Source organism: Poecilia formosa, unplaced genomic scaffold (genome assembly GCF_000485575.1).
Source record: "Poecilia formosa unplaced genomic scaffold, Poecilia_formosa-5.1.2 Scaffold69, whole genome shotgun sequence".
Classification (NCBI taxonomy): domain Eukaryota; kingdom Metazoa; phylum Chordata; class Actinopteri; order Cyprinodontiformes; family Poeciliidae; genus Poecilia; species Poecilia formosa.
This window is the reverse complement of record NW_006800008.1, coordinates 1668306-1684457: the sequence shown is the minus strand read 5'-3', so window position 1 is coordinate 1684457 and position 16152 is coordinate 1668306. Positions and strand designations below refer to the sequence as shown.

At 40.1% G+C, this 16152-nt stretch overlaps 1 protein-coding gene across 5 annotated transcripts in view; it reads right to left on the bottom strand.

Moving 5' to 3' along the window:
* ppp1r12a (protein phosphatase 1, regulatory subunit 12A) overlaps positions 1–16152 on the bottom strand; it is a 42751-nt gene that overhangs the window by 11261 nt on the left and 15338 nt on the right. For all 5 annotated transcript variants that reach the window (XM_007555287.2, XM_016673037.1, XM_007555288.2 and 2 more), the window contains exons 2-12: positions 13828–13958; positions 8835–8953; positions 5534–5693; positions 4345–4489; positions 4194–4268; positions 4013–4104; positions 3760–3917; positions 3543–3670; positions 1066–1290; positions 579–670; positions 312–425 (exon numbers count right to left, since the gene is read on the bottom strand). In XM_007555287.2, the coding sequence (XP_007555349.1) occupies positions 312–425; positions 579–670; positions 1066–1290; positions 3543–3670; positions 3760–3917; positions 4013–4104; positions 4194–4268; positions 4345–4489; positions 5534–5693; positions 8835–8953; positions 13828–13958 (1439 nt within the window). The remainder of the gene's footprint in view (positions 1–311; positions 426–578; positions 671–1065; positions 1291–3542; positions 3671–3759; positions 3918–4012; positions 4105–4193; positions 4269–4344; positions 4490–5533; positions 5694–8834; positions 8954–13827; positions 13959–16152) is intronic.

Sequence of the window (16152 nt, the reverse complement as noted above, 5' to 3'; positions counted from 1 at the left end):
TCGTCGGGTTATGAATGCAGCTTTAGTCTATGCTCATGTGTCACAAACGGGAATATGAATTATCTGACGCAACAAACAGTAGCTGGGCTTGTTAAAATACAAAAAAGTGGTGCATTTTAACTGTGGCTTGACAGAACAGGCACAGTCATGCAACACACTGTGGCCGGGGTAGAGAGGCTACAAATAAAAGCATGTACATACATATCGGCTGATCTGACTATGAAAAGCAACTAGTGGCGATTGCAGCAGGTCAGATCTAAAGGAAGAGAGCAGACGCTGAGGGGAGGGATGGAGGTTTAGCAGGAGCTAACCTGCGCTGGTAGCTGGAGGTCCGGTTGGTGGAGGAGCTTCCTTCGCTGTTCTTCAGGTCGTCGTCCCAGCGTCGCCGGGTGTAAGAGCCGCTACGTATCAGAGCTGTGGAGTCCCTGTGGAGCCACAAGCTCTTTAAAAGTTTCCTTCCATTTCTTTACCTCATCATTTGCTTCTACGACTTCTACAATCAAAGCATTAGTGCATTGAATTATGTGATTTTTTTTTTTTTTTTTGCACAGAGTCGCTACTCTGCTCCAGGGCTTCACCTGTTTTCCTTCTCGTCGATGTCTGAAGTACTGGCAAGTCTCCTGGGGATGGTCGGGGCCACGTACGCAAGCCGGGTTCCTTTGTCTTTCTCCTGTAGCAATCAAAACAAACAAGCATTCTGTTAGCAGTGTAAAACAAGAATTTCTTGTTTTAAACATCACACAAAAGTAAGTAAAAAGATCTTCTTTTTTTAAAAAAAAAAACATTAATAGAAAAAGGCAGAAGCCTGTGATACTCCCAGGCTAATTAACACTTGTTAGGAGACACAACCTTCACAAAATTTGGTCCATTTATGGGATAAAATTAAAATAAAAGCTATTCCAGAAAGTTGGTGTGTACCGATACTTTTGCGAGGAATGGTAAAGGCTGGATTACACAACCACAAAATTACGCGTCTGACAAAATGAGTATGAAAGTATTTTCTGCTCGCAGTAGAAATGGAACGCTGGACTGAAAAAACTAATCGTCTAACTTGTTGCTCCCGACCTTTTCTTTTTCTTTGTTGTCCAGGGATGAGGTGAGGCGAGGGCTGGAGGCTGAACGCATCACGCCTGTAGTGTCCTTTTCCCTCTGAGCTTCCTTTGTGGCTGTGATCTCAGAGAGCGCGCCGTAGCTGCCCGTCTTCCTCAAACCCAGACGCCACGAAGCCGGAGACTCGTCCTTCCTGTCCTCCTCCACTTTGGTTGAGACCTTTCCGGCAGGCTGAACGACCTGGAGAACGAAAGGGTGACGCAGCAGCTTAGATAACACTGAAATACACATTTATGTTCATGACTACAGCGATATTCTTAGTAGTTTTAGTAAGCAACAAAGGGGGATCACGTCAAACGCTTGCTGATTAATTTATAAGTGTATTTATCTCCTTGCACCTCTTCCCATTTTGTCAGGTTACATACAAACATAATGTATTTTATTGTGTCAGACCAACACAAATCTGACTGCACAGAGAGCAACCTAAGACTTAAGACAGCTCTTTACTTTGACTGGGCCATTTTAACATATGGACATGCTTTCATCTAAGTCATTAGGTTAGAAAGGGAACCTCTACCCAAGGATGGCTTTGAATTGACCATCAGCTCCAGTCAGTTTCCCTAGCCATGCTAACTCATGTAGCATGATGCTGCCATCACCGATTACACTGAATTTTATTCACACTTTTCAGTGTAAATCAGCTGAATACACACTTTATTTTTGGGGTTATTTAAACAAGAAACCCCATCTTGAATCATCATGTTTCTTTTTTCACATTTATATGCAACTTTCTCGGTCATAATATATAAAAGTCTTTAGTTTGTCATAGTAATGTGACAAAATGTGAAAAGCTGAAGGGGAACAATTACTTATGCAAAACACTTTATGTTTTTAAGGATAAAACCCCAAGAAGAAAAAAGATCTTCCCACCATCTTTACGATTTGGCTTCGATCTAAGGTTTTAGCAAAGAAAACTTTGATTCCATACTATTTTAACCTCTGTCAGAGGATGAAAGCAGTTTAAAACACAGGAAACACACAAACACAACTTAAAAAAATATTAGCAGTGCATTTGTTGATTACAAGTGGGAAAAAAGCACCATGTAATGTTGATGAGTGAAAAGGAAGTTCAATCACTTGTTGGATTTTTCCACTAGGGTAGAAGCCATGGTTAAATATAGGTCAAAAGAATTCTGCGGGGAATTAAAAATTTTAGTTTTTACACAATTGTACAAATATTTACTTCATTTGTTAGTGAAAACATAATGGAAAGCTGGAAGTGATTGATGATGTGGCATCTGCAGGTCAAAAGCTGCCGTCCCCTGAAGACATCACAACTTACTGCTGCGCAAAATTCTTTAACAGGCCAACCCCCGCAAGTGGAAAAATCCTACATCACATGGAACAGGTGGGGAGTTAGGGGAGACTTTAGTGCTTTGTGAGAGTGCACAAGTGCATGTAGGATGAGACAACAACTCTGGTGCACACCAATGCCTCACCATGGGTTTTTTGGGCACAAGAGAAATGCCAGTTTTGCGCAAACCTTGACGCCACAATGCAGGACAGCCTGGCTCCGCCAAAGGCATGAGAGGTGTAATGTAATCAAACTAAAAGGCGACCGCGGCAAGAGCCGAGGATGATAAAACGGGACGGACAGGGAGGAAGACAGAAAGGTTGAAAAAGAAAATAAGACAGAAGCAGAAGCAAAAGAGACACACTTTGTGCGTGAGGACTTCAAAGCCGAGTCGCCGAACTAATGGTGCCGATCAGGTGAAATAATTGCAGTGGATCGGTACGAAAAATGCTCAATTGTCAATCAGGTGTGGCGTGTAAGAACCAGGCTTTAAATAAAGTCTGGACGTTTAAGAAGCAGAACTACTGAAGCAGACAGGATGAGTTAAACTCAGTGACTGAGTTCAACACTTCCTGTGTCGATTTAACTTTTCCACACAGCTTTTGATTCAGTCAGCAGCGTCTGGCCATCCAAGACAGTTCAGTTGCTTTCCCTTAGTCACACAAGCAGCCACAGCAGCTTACATTTTGCCATGCTCAGTAATGCTAGAGGAGGAGTTGAGTCTTTTTGCCAGCAGAGGGCAGCAGATCCAAAAGTGGCAACAACACAATTGACCAAGGAAAATAAAATCTACAGCTAAAATCTGGAGCTTTTATAGGTCCAAATTTTCCAAGAAGTAATTCTGAATGGGAATTCCTTTTTGTTTAAGAGCCAAAGAAAGAAAGACAGAAAAACAAAAAAAAAAAAAAACTTATTTAACTGATTTCAGTTAAAGAGTGAATTAATATCAGCACTATGTTCAATCCTGCCCACCTGCATTCACATACAGTGCCTTGAAAAAGAAATCACCCCCTTAAACCAGCAGGATGACCGTTGGATCATGCCTGAGCTGCAACTCTGGACTTCCTTAAAAGGGTTTATTCAACGAAATCTCAAAGACTAAACTGTTTTAATAAGAAATTCAGCCGAGAGGTTTTACCTTCTTAACTGGTGAAGTGGGCGTCGTCACCTGATTTGCTGGACTCGTCGGAGACGACGTGCTGACGGTGGCCGGGGTCGTTGTCGTCGTCGTGCTGCTGGTCACCGCTGCCGGAGGCTTGCTCTTGTCTTGTAATAAAGAACATTTTTAGCTACGTCATAATGACAAATATTCAGCAAAATCTCTTAATTCACGTTTTTCTTTTTGCGAACATCACCTGCTTCAGTTTCAGACTCTGAATCTTCCTCCTCCTCCTCCTCACTCGAGCAGCTCGATTCGTCCTTCTTCCCCTCTTCCTCTTCGTCCACCTTCTCCGGTTCTAAGGTCTCGATGCGCGGCGCGGTCTTTTCCGGCTCCAGAAGCAGCGTTTCTTTGCTGAAGCAGAGATTAGAGCAGAAATGTGATCCTTTCATGTAAATATTTGCACAGATTTATTTTTTCCCCCCTCATGTTACACCCCCCGCCTCTACCTTTTGAGTGGTTTCAGTGATTGGTTGTTGTCTCCTGTGGTTGTCACCTCAATCAAAGGAGACTTCTTCGCGTCCTTCTTCTCCCTCATCAGCTGGAATAAAGACAAGAAGAATGACAATCGGTCTCAGAAGCTCATCCAAACTCATTAAGCTTGAACTAATTATCCAGTCAGTGACTCACCAGGTTTTGTTTCTTTTGTAGCTCTTCTAAATATCCCAGAACATCTTCATCAGCTACATCAAAAGCAGTCTGGCCCTGAAGGAAAAGAGGTAAAAATAAGTCAAGTGCTGCAGAAATACTGCGCGAGTAACAACAAGCTTCCAATACCCACCATTTTATTAACGAGCTCCATGTTGCACAGATTCTCCACGAGTATTCTACACGCCTCCTCTTTGCCCCAGTGCGCCGCTGCGTGGAGAGGCGTCCAGCCATCATAGTCCTTAATATTTATGTCATAACCTGCTTGGATTAAAAGCCTGGGCGACAGAAAGAGTGTGTGAATTAGTGAATGTTGATAACTGATACTTTAAGCAGCTGCCAAGAACGACACAACCTCGAGTCAGATTAACAAAAATCTCTGCTTTGGAAAAGTAGTTCATGATCACATGCAGCAAAATATTCAAGTAGAATCGACTGCACTGTAATTGATCTTCACTGTAAAACTATTAAGCAACTTTTATGCAAGATACAAGTCAATAATTATTTAATATTAATAAAAATGAACTAGTTTCACTGGTAGATTATTTTCCTTAAAATTTTGGAAAAACATCTTCTTATAAGTAGGAAAACCTGCCAGAATACAAGTTTCTATAGGTTATTCAAGTTATTTTTAAGTTAATTTTGTCTCATTTCAAAAGCTCTGAGATATTTTGCACCTGAAACTAGACCAAAAAATACTTGGTAAGATTTTGAGTTTTTGCAGTGTTGAATGCGTTTTTATCCTAATCCTGATTTAAGCTTCTCCACAACTTTATCCCCGACCTCTCTGGCATTTCCAGACCTTTATTTGGAGTTAAAAGGGGTTAAATACAAACGCAAGAAACAAATTTGGGTTTGTCTATCACATAAAATACCCTAAAACATTGACATTTGTGGTTGTTATAAGAACACGTGACCAAGTTTAAGAGATATAACTGTTTTGCGAGGAACTCTGTGAAAACGTCCTTTTTAAACTTTGCAAATTGTGTGTTTTATTTCAATTGTACTGCTAAAGCTGGATGAAGAGCAAACCGACAGCTCAGTGTCACACAGGACCTCGAAGAACCACAGGCAGCGGCGTTCTGGCCGTCATCCCGGAGCCGAGGAACGAGTTGCTGCCGCTCCGATGCTCACGCGGCGCAAAGTGTACTAACAACCCACAGAAACCATGTCAAAACAAAGCAAAATGATAAGACGCAACTACGCTGGGAAATCTTGTGTTACGACCGCTGTCATAACCCAACTTCGTCCCCTTGTGCTCCTCTGAATGCACCCGGTGAACCAGCGTCGTGCTGCAGGTTGCTACATGCAGCGATGCTTACTTTAAAACCTCCACGTATCCTTTGGCGGCGGCTACATGGAGCGCCGTTCCTCCCGACTTGGCGTGCCGGGTGTCTTGAATCTGACCGCTGTTCAGCCATTGCCGAGCATCTCTCAGCATGATGCGCTCCTCCTCTTTTCGGGCTGCCTCTATGTCCAACCCTGGAGGAATGAAGACAAATGAAACCGTAAAGACTACCTGCATTCGGAGGAGAAAGCTGCTGCCTCGCCAGATATATTCCCAAAGTGGAAATAGTAGAATAACTCTTAGCACTTTTATCAACATTTCCACACATTTGATTGCATCTGGTTGATTGGCAAGCATGCCAGAAAGATGTCTCACCTGGCTTCATTTACAGTTTGTCAGGTGATGTCAGTCGAACTTCTACAAACGCGCGCGCACACACACACACACACACACACACCACATAATCAGCCACAAAACAAGCCACAGTTTCAACCGTAGGCATCACTGTAATTAACTTCAGCCAAGTCTTTGTGTTATATGCTGTATTTCAGGCTCTGGAAGAGGAAAACCAGACCGTAGATAATTATAGCGCCACCTCCGAATACAAGGGTTTTGTTGAGTACTTTGTTGTGCTTTGGGGAACAGTTTGTGCCAATATCCAGTAAATTAAACAACACAATAGTTGCAAACACAGACGCTGCTTAGCTGGTTAAGTGGGTCAGTATGTCAGTGTTATACAATCCATACAAGGAAGCGGTGAAAACAGCCCCGACTTAGTGTGACACCTGGCTGAAACATGGCCTGAAAACTCACTGCTGCGTGTTGCGCTGATTTTCCAGCGGAGCCTCAACTGCATTACATAAACAAAGACCCAAGAAGTGTTCTGGGGTCGGAGCCAAGCTTAAGCTCATCATAAAGCTTTTTTGCTCCATTCTGATCAAAAGCTAAAAAAGGAAAGCCTGCGACTGCATGCTCGGGTTGGCAAATGCTCGGTTGAGGAAAAACCGGCATTTTAAAGAAAGTAGAAGGAGGAAAGTTAGAGTCGTGCCATCTTATTTTACTTTCCACTGGTTCGGAGTTTGACTGCATTCATATTTTCTCAACTTTACAAAATATCAATGTTTTATAATTCAACAAAAACAATTAGTGACATAAATGGTCTCGTCTGAGATTGAGCTATTCTGCAACCTGAAGCTCAAGAGCCACATGTTGCATTTAAGACTCCACTGTTGATCTCAATAACTTTGGCTACAAATGCTAAAGCATTAGGCAAAGTTTTAAGATGTAAAGTATTTATTTATTTTTAAATCAGCTTTGGCAACTTTTCATAGGTGTTTTAAAGTAACATATGCAAAACATTTCTGTATAAAATTACAATAGCAGTGCAATAATAACTACTAAGCAATTTTTTGTCTTTGTTGCAAATTATGTATTTTGACATTTAAAAATAAATGATCAGACTTAAAGTAGTTACCCTTTAATTTAATAGAAACAAATTATATAGTAGGTTCTGTTAAGGTCATTTGTTTCTCTAAACAGATTTTGTTTATCTGAACTAAAGGTCACTGACCTCTGCTCTGGGTGCAACCACATGGTTAGAGACCCATTTAAAATGAATTGCTGTACAAAGCATCACCTTGGAGACAGAAAACAGACTGCTATCCCACAAAAAAAAGATAAAACCAGGCATCATTTTTCTATCACTGCAAAGTTTTGAATGTCTACAACAAACTCTTACTAAAAGCAGTAGAGATTACCCCAACATGATAACATGGAAAAGTTCAAAAATGTCTATGCAAGGCACTGCATTCAATGTAATTCACCAGAGCATGACAGCAAACTGATGCACATCATTTTACCTAATGTAGAGAACCAGGGCTGACCGGGTCAGCCAGCATCCTTTGATCTCTACTGAAGCAGACAACACAGTCTATAAAAAGCATGGAGCCTAATGGCCTCTAAGCAGCAACAGAGCAAGAGCTAAGTGGAAAACTTGGCACTCCAAAGCTGATTTTCCTTAAGTGAGAGAAACGAGTCTGACGTGAGATGACACAGATCGCAGTGAAATACTGAAATATTTGATGATGACATGAAAACGATGCCACTGCAGCATTAATCTCCAGATTTCAATTTGAAGATGGAGCTTTGGGAGTTCCCTCTACAGAATCGAGGACAAGTTTTCTAAGCTGAGCGATTCTGTTGGCCCCTTGCTAACAAGTTTAACTCTGTGGTGTCCATCTGAAAACAGAAAAATCAAACCACAAACGCAGGGAAGTGTTACACAACAGCTAGTTGCATAATGCTGCCTACTACCTCTAGCATGAAAAAAGAAAAGAAAAGAAAAGAAAAGAGCAACTGCCCTCAGGACAGGATCACTGCGAATTCACTCTCCAGTGGAGCTTTGTCATGAAAGCAGTTTCTGCAATCCTGTTTTTGTTTTGACAAACAAAACTTGGATTTTGCTCGCCGAGATCTGGATATTGCAAACAATTTAGAATTATTTAATAATAGGGGATTCGGCTGAGGGTGATCCAATACTTAAGGCAAATAAAGATGCTTTAAGTATCGCATATAGATCTGTTGAGGTGGAAATGTATGCACATGCAATGCGACTTGTTGACCGTAAACAAACAAATTGATTTATCCAACACAGTTGATGCCTCAGACAATGAACCAGGTCTTTTTGTACAATACAAACTGATGAGCGCCCCCTGTGGACAGGAGCCGGGTGACACGCTGGCAGACAGCTGCTCTCCATGAAGGAGTGTCCCGAACAGAAATAGTAAAAACTCAACTTTTCACTTTGAATCATCACATGACGGTGAATGACACAGATGGATGACTTTTCTATAACGAGTTAGTTATATTAGGGAGCCAGGAAAGCAGCAGGTGGCTGACGCACCGACTCTTTAGCTCATATTTCAAAACACAGACTTGCATGCATGAAATACCAAGAGGCTCCTTCAGGATGCCATTAAAATTTAAGTGCATCATTTGATTCTAGACATTATGTAATAAAGTTGGTTCCAAATATTTATACGTTCATATTTTCTTTTAGATTCAGTTCTGTGTTTCGAAATGGCGCCATTAACAAAGACTGTCATGAAGGCATTTATTAACTTCAATTCAAATTGTTTTGATGCAATCCAATCATACGGTAAGATTCAGATCCATTCACACACAGTCCAATAACCCCATTACAATACAGTCAAATGTAGTTAGTCATACTTTACCAAATGATCAAGATATTTGCCAACAGCACATTTTTCTAAACTGAGTAATGAGAAGTTTTGGCTCATCCCACAGGGAGTTGGGGGATGGACAACATACTGTACCTTGTCGGTTAATCTCGTTTTGTAGAAGTTCCTCCATTGGCTCCTCCTCAGCAATGTCCAGAGGCGTCTCCCCCTCACTGTTCACAACTCCAACATTAGCACCTTGGCTGATCAGATACCTGCAGGGGAGAATTTCAGCAATTTCATTCCTCAAAACAATGTGAAGGGAATCGTTAGCTCCTAAAACCTCTGAGGAAACTGGTAGATAGGAAGGAACCTGATGATTTTTGCTTTTAGTTCCAATGCCGGTGGTGGAGCTCACGGGTGCGTATTGTTTTACAGGTCAGGTAGATATAACACTTAAAGAAATTGTAATCAATCAATGCAGTTAAATAATCATAACTGTGCTAAAGGAGCATTCATACAAGTACACAGGAGTAATGCATGACATTTTATTCTGTAACAGGGTTACATAATGAGCCAATAAGATGACAATGTTAGATTATGAATGTTTAGAAATCTATCTGCCAAAGAAAGAAAACAAGTTTGGTACCAAGCATGAACCATAATCAATGGAAACTACATAAACATCCAAACATTACATGCATTTCCATAATTGCAAAGAATAATAAAGTGACACAAAATGGTTCAAGAAAGGTACGAAAGGATTCACGCGGAGGTAAGAAATGGGAGTAGAAAGTAACAAAATGGAAACATTTCAATCATTTTATTATCTTCACCACTGAATGTTGGATTCTGGTCTGCCTGGTCACTCAGATCTTAACAGGTGTGGGCATCAAATATGGTGGTGATCCATTAAAACTCCCAATTATGAATTTGGCATAGTTTCAGCACATAGCGCCTTAAATCACTGCAGTAATTTGCTGTCTCCGTAGTGCATGCATTGACATTGGGATGACTAGTCCAGTCCAATACATTGTGCGGCTCTAATATTTATTAGCCAAAATCTTGATTTAATTGCATTTGTTTCTCTGGGTCTCCTAAGGCTATGAAGAAAGCGCAGCGGCTTTAAAAAATAAAGCATAAAAAGATGAAGTCAGATGAAGCAAATGTCATTTTAATTTCAAGGCCTTCTTTCCTGCAGCAACTGAAGACATTTAAACCATTAAGCCTCTCTAGTTCAGCTGCCTCCAATTAAAGCGGTGGTCACACTCAGGCCTTTCTCATTAGACCAACAACCCACTTCAAACACTCTTGAATTTCACACAAATAGAAACTGACCAAGAACAATTACGTCAAATTTTCAACCTTTTTGATTGGACGTTCTGTTCCTTTTTTTCCCCCCAAGGTTGGCTCAATAGGTTCTGTGGTTTTGTGGTCTGCAGTCTCACTGAGTTTCGTACCCAAAGCCTGCATTAGGTTGACCTTGGTGAGAACGGAGCCAAACAGATCTGGCTCTGTTCATTGACTACAGCGATTGTAAAAGAGGATGCTGGGATTTAAATGGACCTACTGAGAGCTTCCAGCCTACGTCAGGTTGTAGTTTCTCCCTCTGTGACATGATGTCTCCATTAGTCACCCATATCGGCACAGCCACTTGACATTTTCCCCGAAAATGTTAAACAAATGACTTCTTGTTTTCTGTTACGCTGCCTCTTGCTGGTGTGTTCCTGAGGATCCACTCAGAACTGACCGTTTTTAGACCAAAACGAAGCAGAATTTTTCAATATGTTATTCAATACGGTATGTTTGCTTCTCCCCTGCCAGCTGCAGTTTTTGGAAAAAACATATCAGCCCAGAGCTAGACTTCTGAAATGTAACCCTAGTAAAGCAGGTCAACGAACACTCCCACTATGCTGAACAATGAGTACTACTGAGCTCCTTTAGCCCCTTCAGCCCATTTAAATATCTCCAGATAACATCTGTGTGTTGGTTTATGCCAACATGAGCCATCTTCTTAGCTGACAAATACAAAAAGGGCAAGAAACACTAGAGTGCAGCTCTAGGTGTAGAGAGCGACCCTAATCTCTTAGAATTCAACAACAACAACAAAAACAAGGGTTTTTATGTCAAGACACCAGAACTGGTAAATATTGAAGGGGAGTTTAACAAATAGCTATAGGAAGGTTACTGGAAGCGAGAATGCAAAGGCTTTAAAACAACCCGTTGACGTTCACTGCTGGCTGACAGACGTTCTCCGTCTCATAAAATAAATTCTGCGTTAAATAGTGGGATTAGCTATTTGTTTTGTTGCTAACAATTGTTTGAAATATTCAACGTTGAGCATACATTTCCATTTTATCTGTTAATTCAAAGAAGTATTCTACAGTCAGAACTGTAGATAGTTTAAACTTTCGCTGCATTCTTTATGACTGGCAGCAATGTTAGATATTTTCTATGGGGCTGTTTGACGAGATTGGACTTTTTCCAAAGTAAGTTCTTGTGTTTTCGCCACAAAGTCCAGAAAATTTGAGTTTTGTAGGACAAAGAAGAACATTACAAAGAACCATTAACCACAGGGAGTATTTCTAGATTAAGCAAAACAGGCACCGCTTTGAAACTGAAGGAGCACCAACCATAACTCTGGATCAGGTAATGGTTGTTTTTTTTTTTTTTAACTAGAGTTGACTGATTTAAAGCATCGTCTTTGCAGAAGTGATGGTGGTGCTGCTTTAGTTTCCATAACCCGAGTGTTCCCGATTTTGTGGCCTGAAATATTTTCAAATTAATACAAAATTAGCATGTGGCTGAAAATACTCTACAATGCTAAAACACATCTGAACCGCAAAGCCCAGCTAAAAAAGGAGTCACCCCCTAAATTTAACCTAGTAAAGATGAAAGAAACTCCTGTTGGAAAATTACTGAGGTGGTTATTTTGTTTCAGCTGGCAACAAGTCATTCAACCCTCACCGACACAGGGAACTTCGCTTCATTCTTTGAAGAGCAATCTTACGTGGTGTGAGAACGTCAGGATTCAAACTTCAATCATGAGTGAGTACTTCAAGGTCAAAAAGCACATGAGTTTCACAGTTTGGGCCTAGAAGTGATGGTTTAGAATTTTGAAATGTTTTCTTGAAAAGGTTATAAACTGTTATTTTAATCACAACAAATTACTGTTGGAGCCTAGATTTAAAATATACTCAGGATTATTGGACCTAGAGGCTAAAGCTAACAGCTAGCCAAAGGAGGCGACCAAAGCAGACTTTAAAACAACTCCAGTTTAAAGTCATAGTCATACTATTTGATTAATCTTTAAAGAGCCCTGTTTGCATTATTCAGTCATTTACACATAAGACAATTATTTACACCAGAAACAAATAGGAAACAATGTGAAAAACACAAATATTCTACACAAAGTGAAGAAATGAGTTTAACACCACCTTACTTCTATGTGAGGGTCTCGCTTGAAATGCTTCACATGTTCTATTTTTGGACTGTTTGACAAAATCAATGGTATCACACCATTTACTTCCATTTCCTGTGCAAATAACTGCACAGTGACATTCTGGAGCAAATGACAGAAGATGGCAGAAGTCTGCTTTCGTATTGGTTAGCCGTTAGCTTCAGCTTTAAGAACCTCAATTAAAAAAGCCCTGAACTCTGACAACCCAACACTAACACATAATCTCTATGGAAATTCTAAGCAACTCTGGATGAAAACAGTTTTTTCGGCCTGTTGTATTGGAAATCAGTCTGAGGAAGCCCATTAATGTTGAGTAGCATAATATCTATTAAGTGTTAGATTTGTTTCAATCACCACTATCACAGAAGGAACTTTATATTTAAATATTACACGTCACGGTACAAATCACTATCATTTCTAAATTCCTGAGAACGTGAGGGAATTGTGTCACAATAAATTATTATCTAAACGAATGCCTTTGTTATAAGTGAATAAATAAATTGCCGCTGCTTTTGAAGGGTCTCTGGGGAAAACAAAAGCTTTGTTTGCAGCTGGAAGGAGTTTGTATGCACTATTAAATGCATTAGTTATTTTTTCCATGAGCTGTGTCTTTTGGCTTCAATCAAGCACTGTTATTAATTTAGAAAGTAACTATTAGGGAGAAATAAAAACCCTACAAAAAAGAAAAATTGCTTTTAAAAGTACGACCAGGTGAGGGGCCGCTGATGGTCAATAAATTTGTCCAACTGTCCAACCTTAATCTCTCCATCTAACACCATATCAACATCTTTCTCTGAAAATGTTTTAACATTCTCATCTGAAAATGCAACCAGAAGTGAGTCAATAGAAAAAATACCCGACATTAAGCCGTGTTGTGCTGTACCAAATGCATCTGAAACATGAAGTCCAAACCACATTCACTACGTTACCGTCATTCAAATGCAAGAAGCGTTAATGTTCAAGTTGTTTTCACAGGCATGAACCGAAAATGGATTTGACTTAACCTTTCTTAGGTACCTTTCTTTCCCTCTACTGTGGACTGTCTCTAGTTTTCCTTCACTACTGAGAGCAGCACAGCACACAGTAGCCAGCTTTGCAGCTAGAAGCTGCCAGTGGTGGCAGATCCATATAAATATATAAACTTCAGGCTTTTATTTTGCCGTTATGCCATTTTGATCAGAAAAACGGGCAGAAGAGAAACAAAATAAAAGAAAGCCAAAGACACTGACAGCTTAATGGTATGTGAAGATGGTCAGAAAAGGTCAGCTGCTTGCCTATTTGTGTCCGCAGCTCAATTGTTAATAAAAAAAAATACATGTTCTATTCCTAATAGTCAAGAAGTGTAATACAAAGAATTTACCAATAAAAGGTAGTTATAACACTGTTTTGTTAGATTTTGTTAGCATCAGCACTGATGTGGTAGAATAGCATTGAAAAATATCTTAGCCGTTTTGTTCTGTGTGTTTTCGTAGTGTTAAGGAAACTCAGACAAAACGGCAAAGAAAATGGTGAAATAGTCAGGCTCAAACTGAACTCATGGGTCAAAGCAGTCATCCATTTTTGTTTGATCTTTAGATTAAAGAGTGCAGCATTCAGTGTAAAAACAAGACAGGATGTAAAGGATGAGTAAGCAGAACTCAAATCTGATAATGTTTCCAAGAAAGAAAGAAAAAAAAAAAAGATCCTTACTCTGCTATGTCGAGGTATCCACAAGAAGCTGCAGCATGGAGGGGGATCCAGCCCTCGTTGTCGGGCTGGTTGACGCTGGCTCCGTGTTCCACCAGGAATGTCACCATGTCAATGTTGTCATCTATGCAAGCCTAAAAGAAAAGGGGAGCAGAATGAGACCACAAACCTCTCCCCACACACACACACTTCGACGTGAGTTTATGTCAGTGGGAAAGAGCATTTGAGTCCTGCTGATGGATTGCTCTGTGTGTCCAGAACTGTTGAGGAATTTAGGCAGCTGGAGCTTTACCAAAATGCCTGCACATAGCAGGGGTGCTTGAAATACCGCAGAGTGTAACGCTACGCTGGCTGATATAGCTGTTGACGTGTTGTGTTTATATACTGATAATTTATGAAGAGAAGGGGAAAAGTGGAATAGGTCAGCTATAAATGAGAGCCAAACGTTTTGTCCCAGAAATTCATGTAGTTTCACCCAGATAAGTTCTAAAAATTAAGTTTTATAATTATCAATTCAAATATAAATATTACCAACTCATTCATTTACTTTATTATTGCACTTTTCATTAAGGTATTGGCTCCAACAAATTTTAATTAGTATAATTTGAAAATTTGCCTGATTATTTATTGGATCTTATGGACATGATAACATACATCGCCCAGCAGATGTTTTTCATGTGGAGAAACAGACTGTTTAAGTAATCTGAAAAGAAAAAAAAAAAAAGTAAAAGTAACTAAAATCTCTGCCAAAACAGCTCCATTCATTCAATTAAAAGCTGCACGTAAACCGCTTCGTCACCCCTGGAAGCAAAACGCGCAAATGTCTCCTTTGAATGAAAATGAAATCTGTGAAAACCACCTCAAATTAGACAGCAGAGCCGTTCGAACTGTGTCCTAACCAACACCACCCACAAACCAAGCTGCCGCACAAACCAAGCTGACAGTGACAACACAAGTGATGCCCACGAGAACTAAAAAAAGTAGCAAGTGTGGAAGCTCTAATTTAAGAACGATTTAAATCATGATGGAGGCGTTTCGAGACAATCTCTATGATGACTAAGAATTTGCACAAAGAGTGAGCAGGTCTGAGATTCTGACGTACTTTTCATTAACTGGTAAGGGTTATGAAATGCTGAATGGAAAAAGTATGGTGATTTTATACTGGTTTGAAAAAATATATATACAAACGGTGTTAAGTTTTGCACAATTTAGTTTAAAAAAAAACAAACAAACAATGCATGGTTTCTGTACTGGTGGAAAGTTCCAATATCAGAAAAGACCAGTGAAATTTTTATTTTGTATAAAGAAATCCCTTTCAATTAATATATCTTAATGTCAAAGATACAGTTTGCTGTGCTTTACTTTTAAGAACAGTAATAAACAATAATAAAAAAAAAATACAAAAGAAAAAAAATAAACAAACGCCTCCAACCCATGACCCCTTGGCTGCGCTCTGGACCATGTGCCTCTCTTCTCGGGTTGCTATGACAACATAAGCGTCCACAGGAGAAACAGACACACATGAACGCATGCCGGCCTCCTGTTCAGGGCACACTACTATCCGAGTGGAATCCTTGTCCAAATTTGGATCGTTTTGGGAGCACTCTCCCGCGCTGAAGCATTAAAAGCCTCGCTGCGCTTATCTGACAGTAACTGTGTATTTGTGTTTGATGTGCATGATATTATAATTGAGATTCATTTCTGTGGTCAGGCTGTACGTAGGCGATCGGTTCCTAAAAGAGGCTCAGGGGGGTTTTCACAGATGGTACGTTTTGGATTTTAAGCAGGTTTTTCTTTGTTATAAAACAGAAAGTGATGATTAATTAATAAAAGTTGAAGTAGCCTTCGAAATAGAGGCAACACCTCCAATTCACTGCACATTGTACTGTTACAATTCTACAACTATAAAAACAACAAACCCTGGTGGTCTTTATCGATTCCAGATGAGAATATCCAAAAAGATCCAAACTCTGTAAAGAGAAGTGTTGATCAGATATTTTTCTTCATGGTTTCTGGTAAAGAGCAGCAAATTGTTCAGTAATTGAAGGAAGAAAAGTCCCATTAAACTACCACCAGTATCATTAAAAGTCAGCATTAAGGTCTTTTTCTGAAAAGCTGAGTTGGCTTTACACCAGGCGTAGCAATAGACACCTGCCAAAAAGTTCCACTTTTGACTCATAAGTCGGCAAAATATTTTCCCACATGACAAACGTGGGTCAGGTCTGGAGTGGTTTTGGTCTTTAAAACGGGAAGGATTCTCATTCTTGAACCGTTCTTGCTAAGGCATGTGAGGAGTGCTTTAGATGTTGCTCTGTGTTCCTTTTGGAC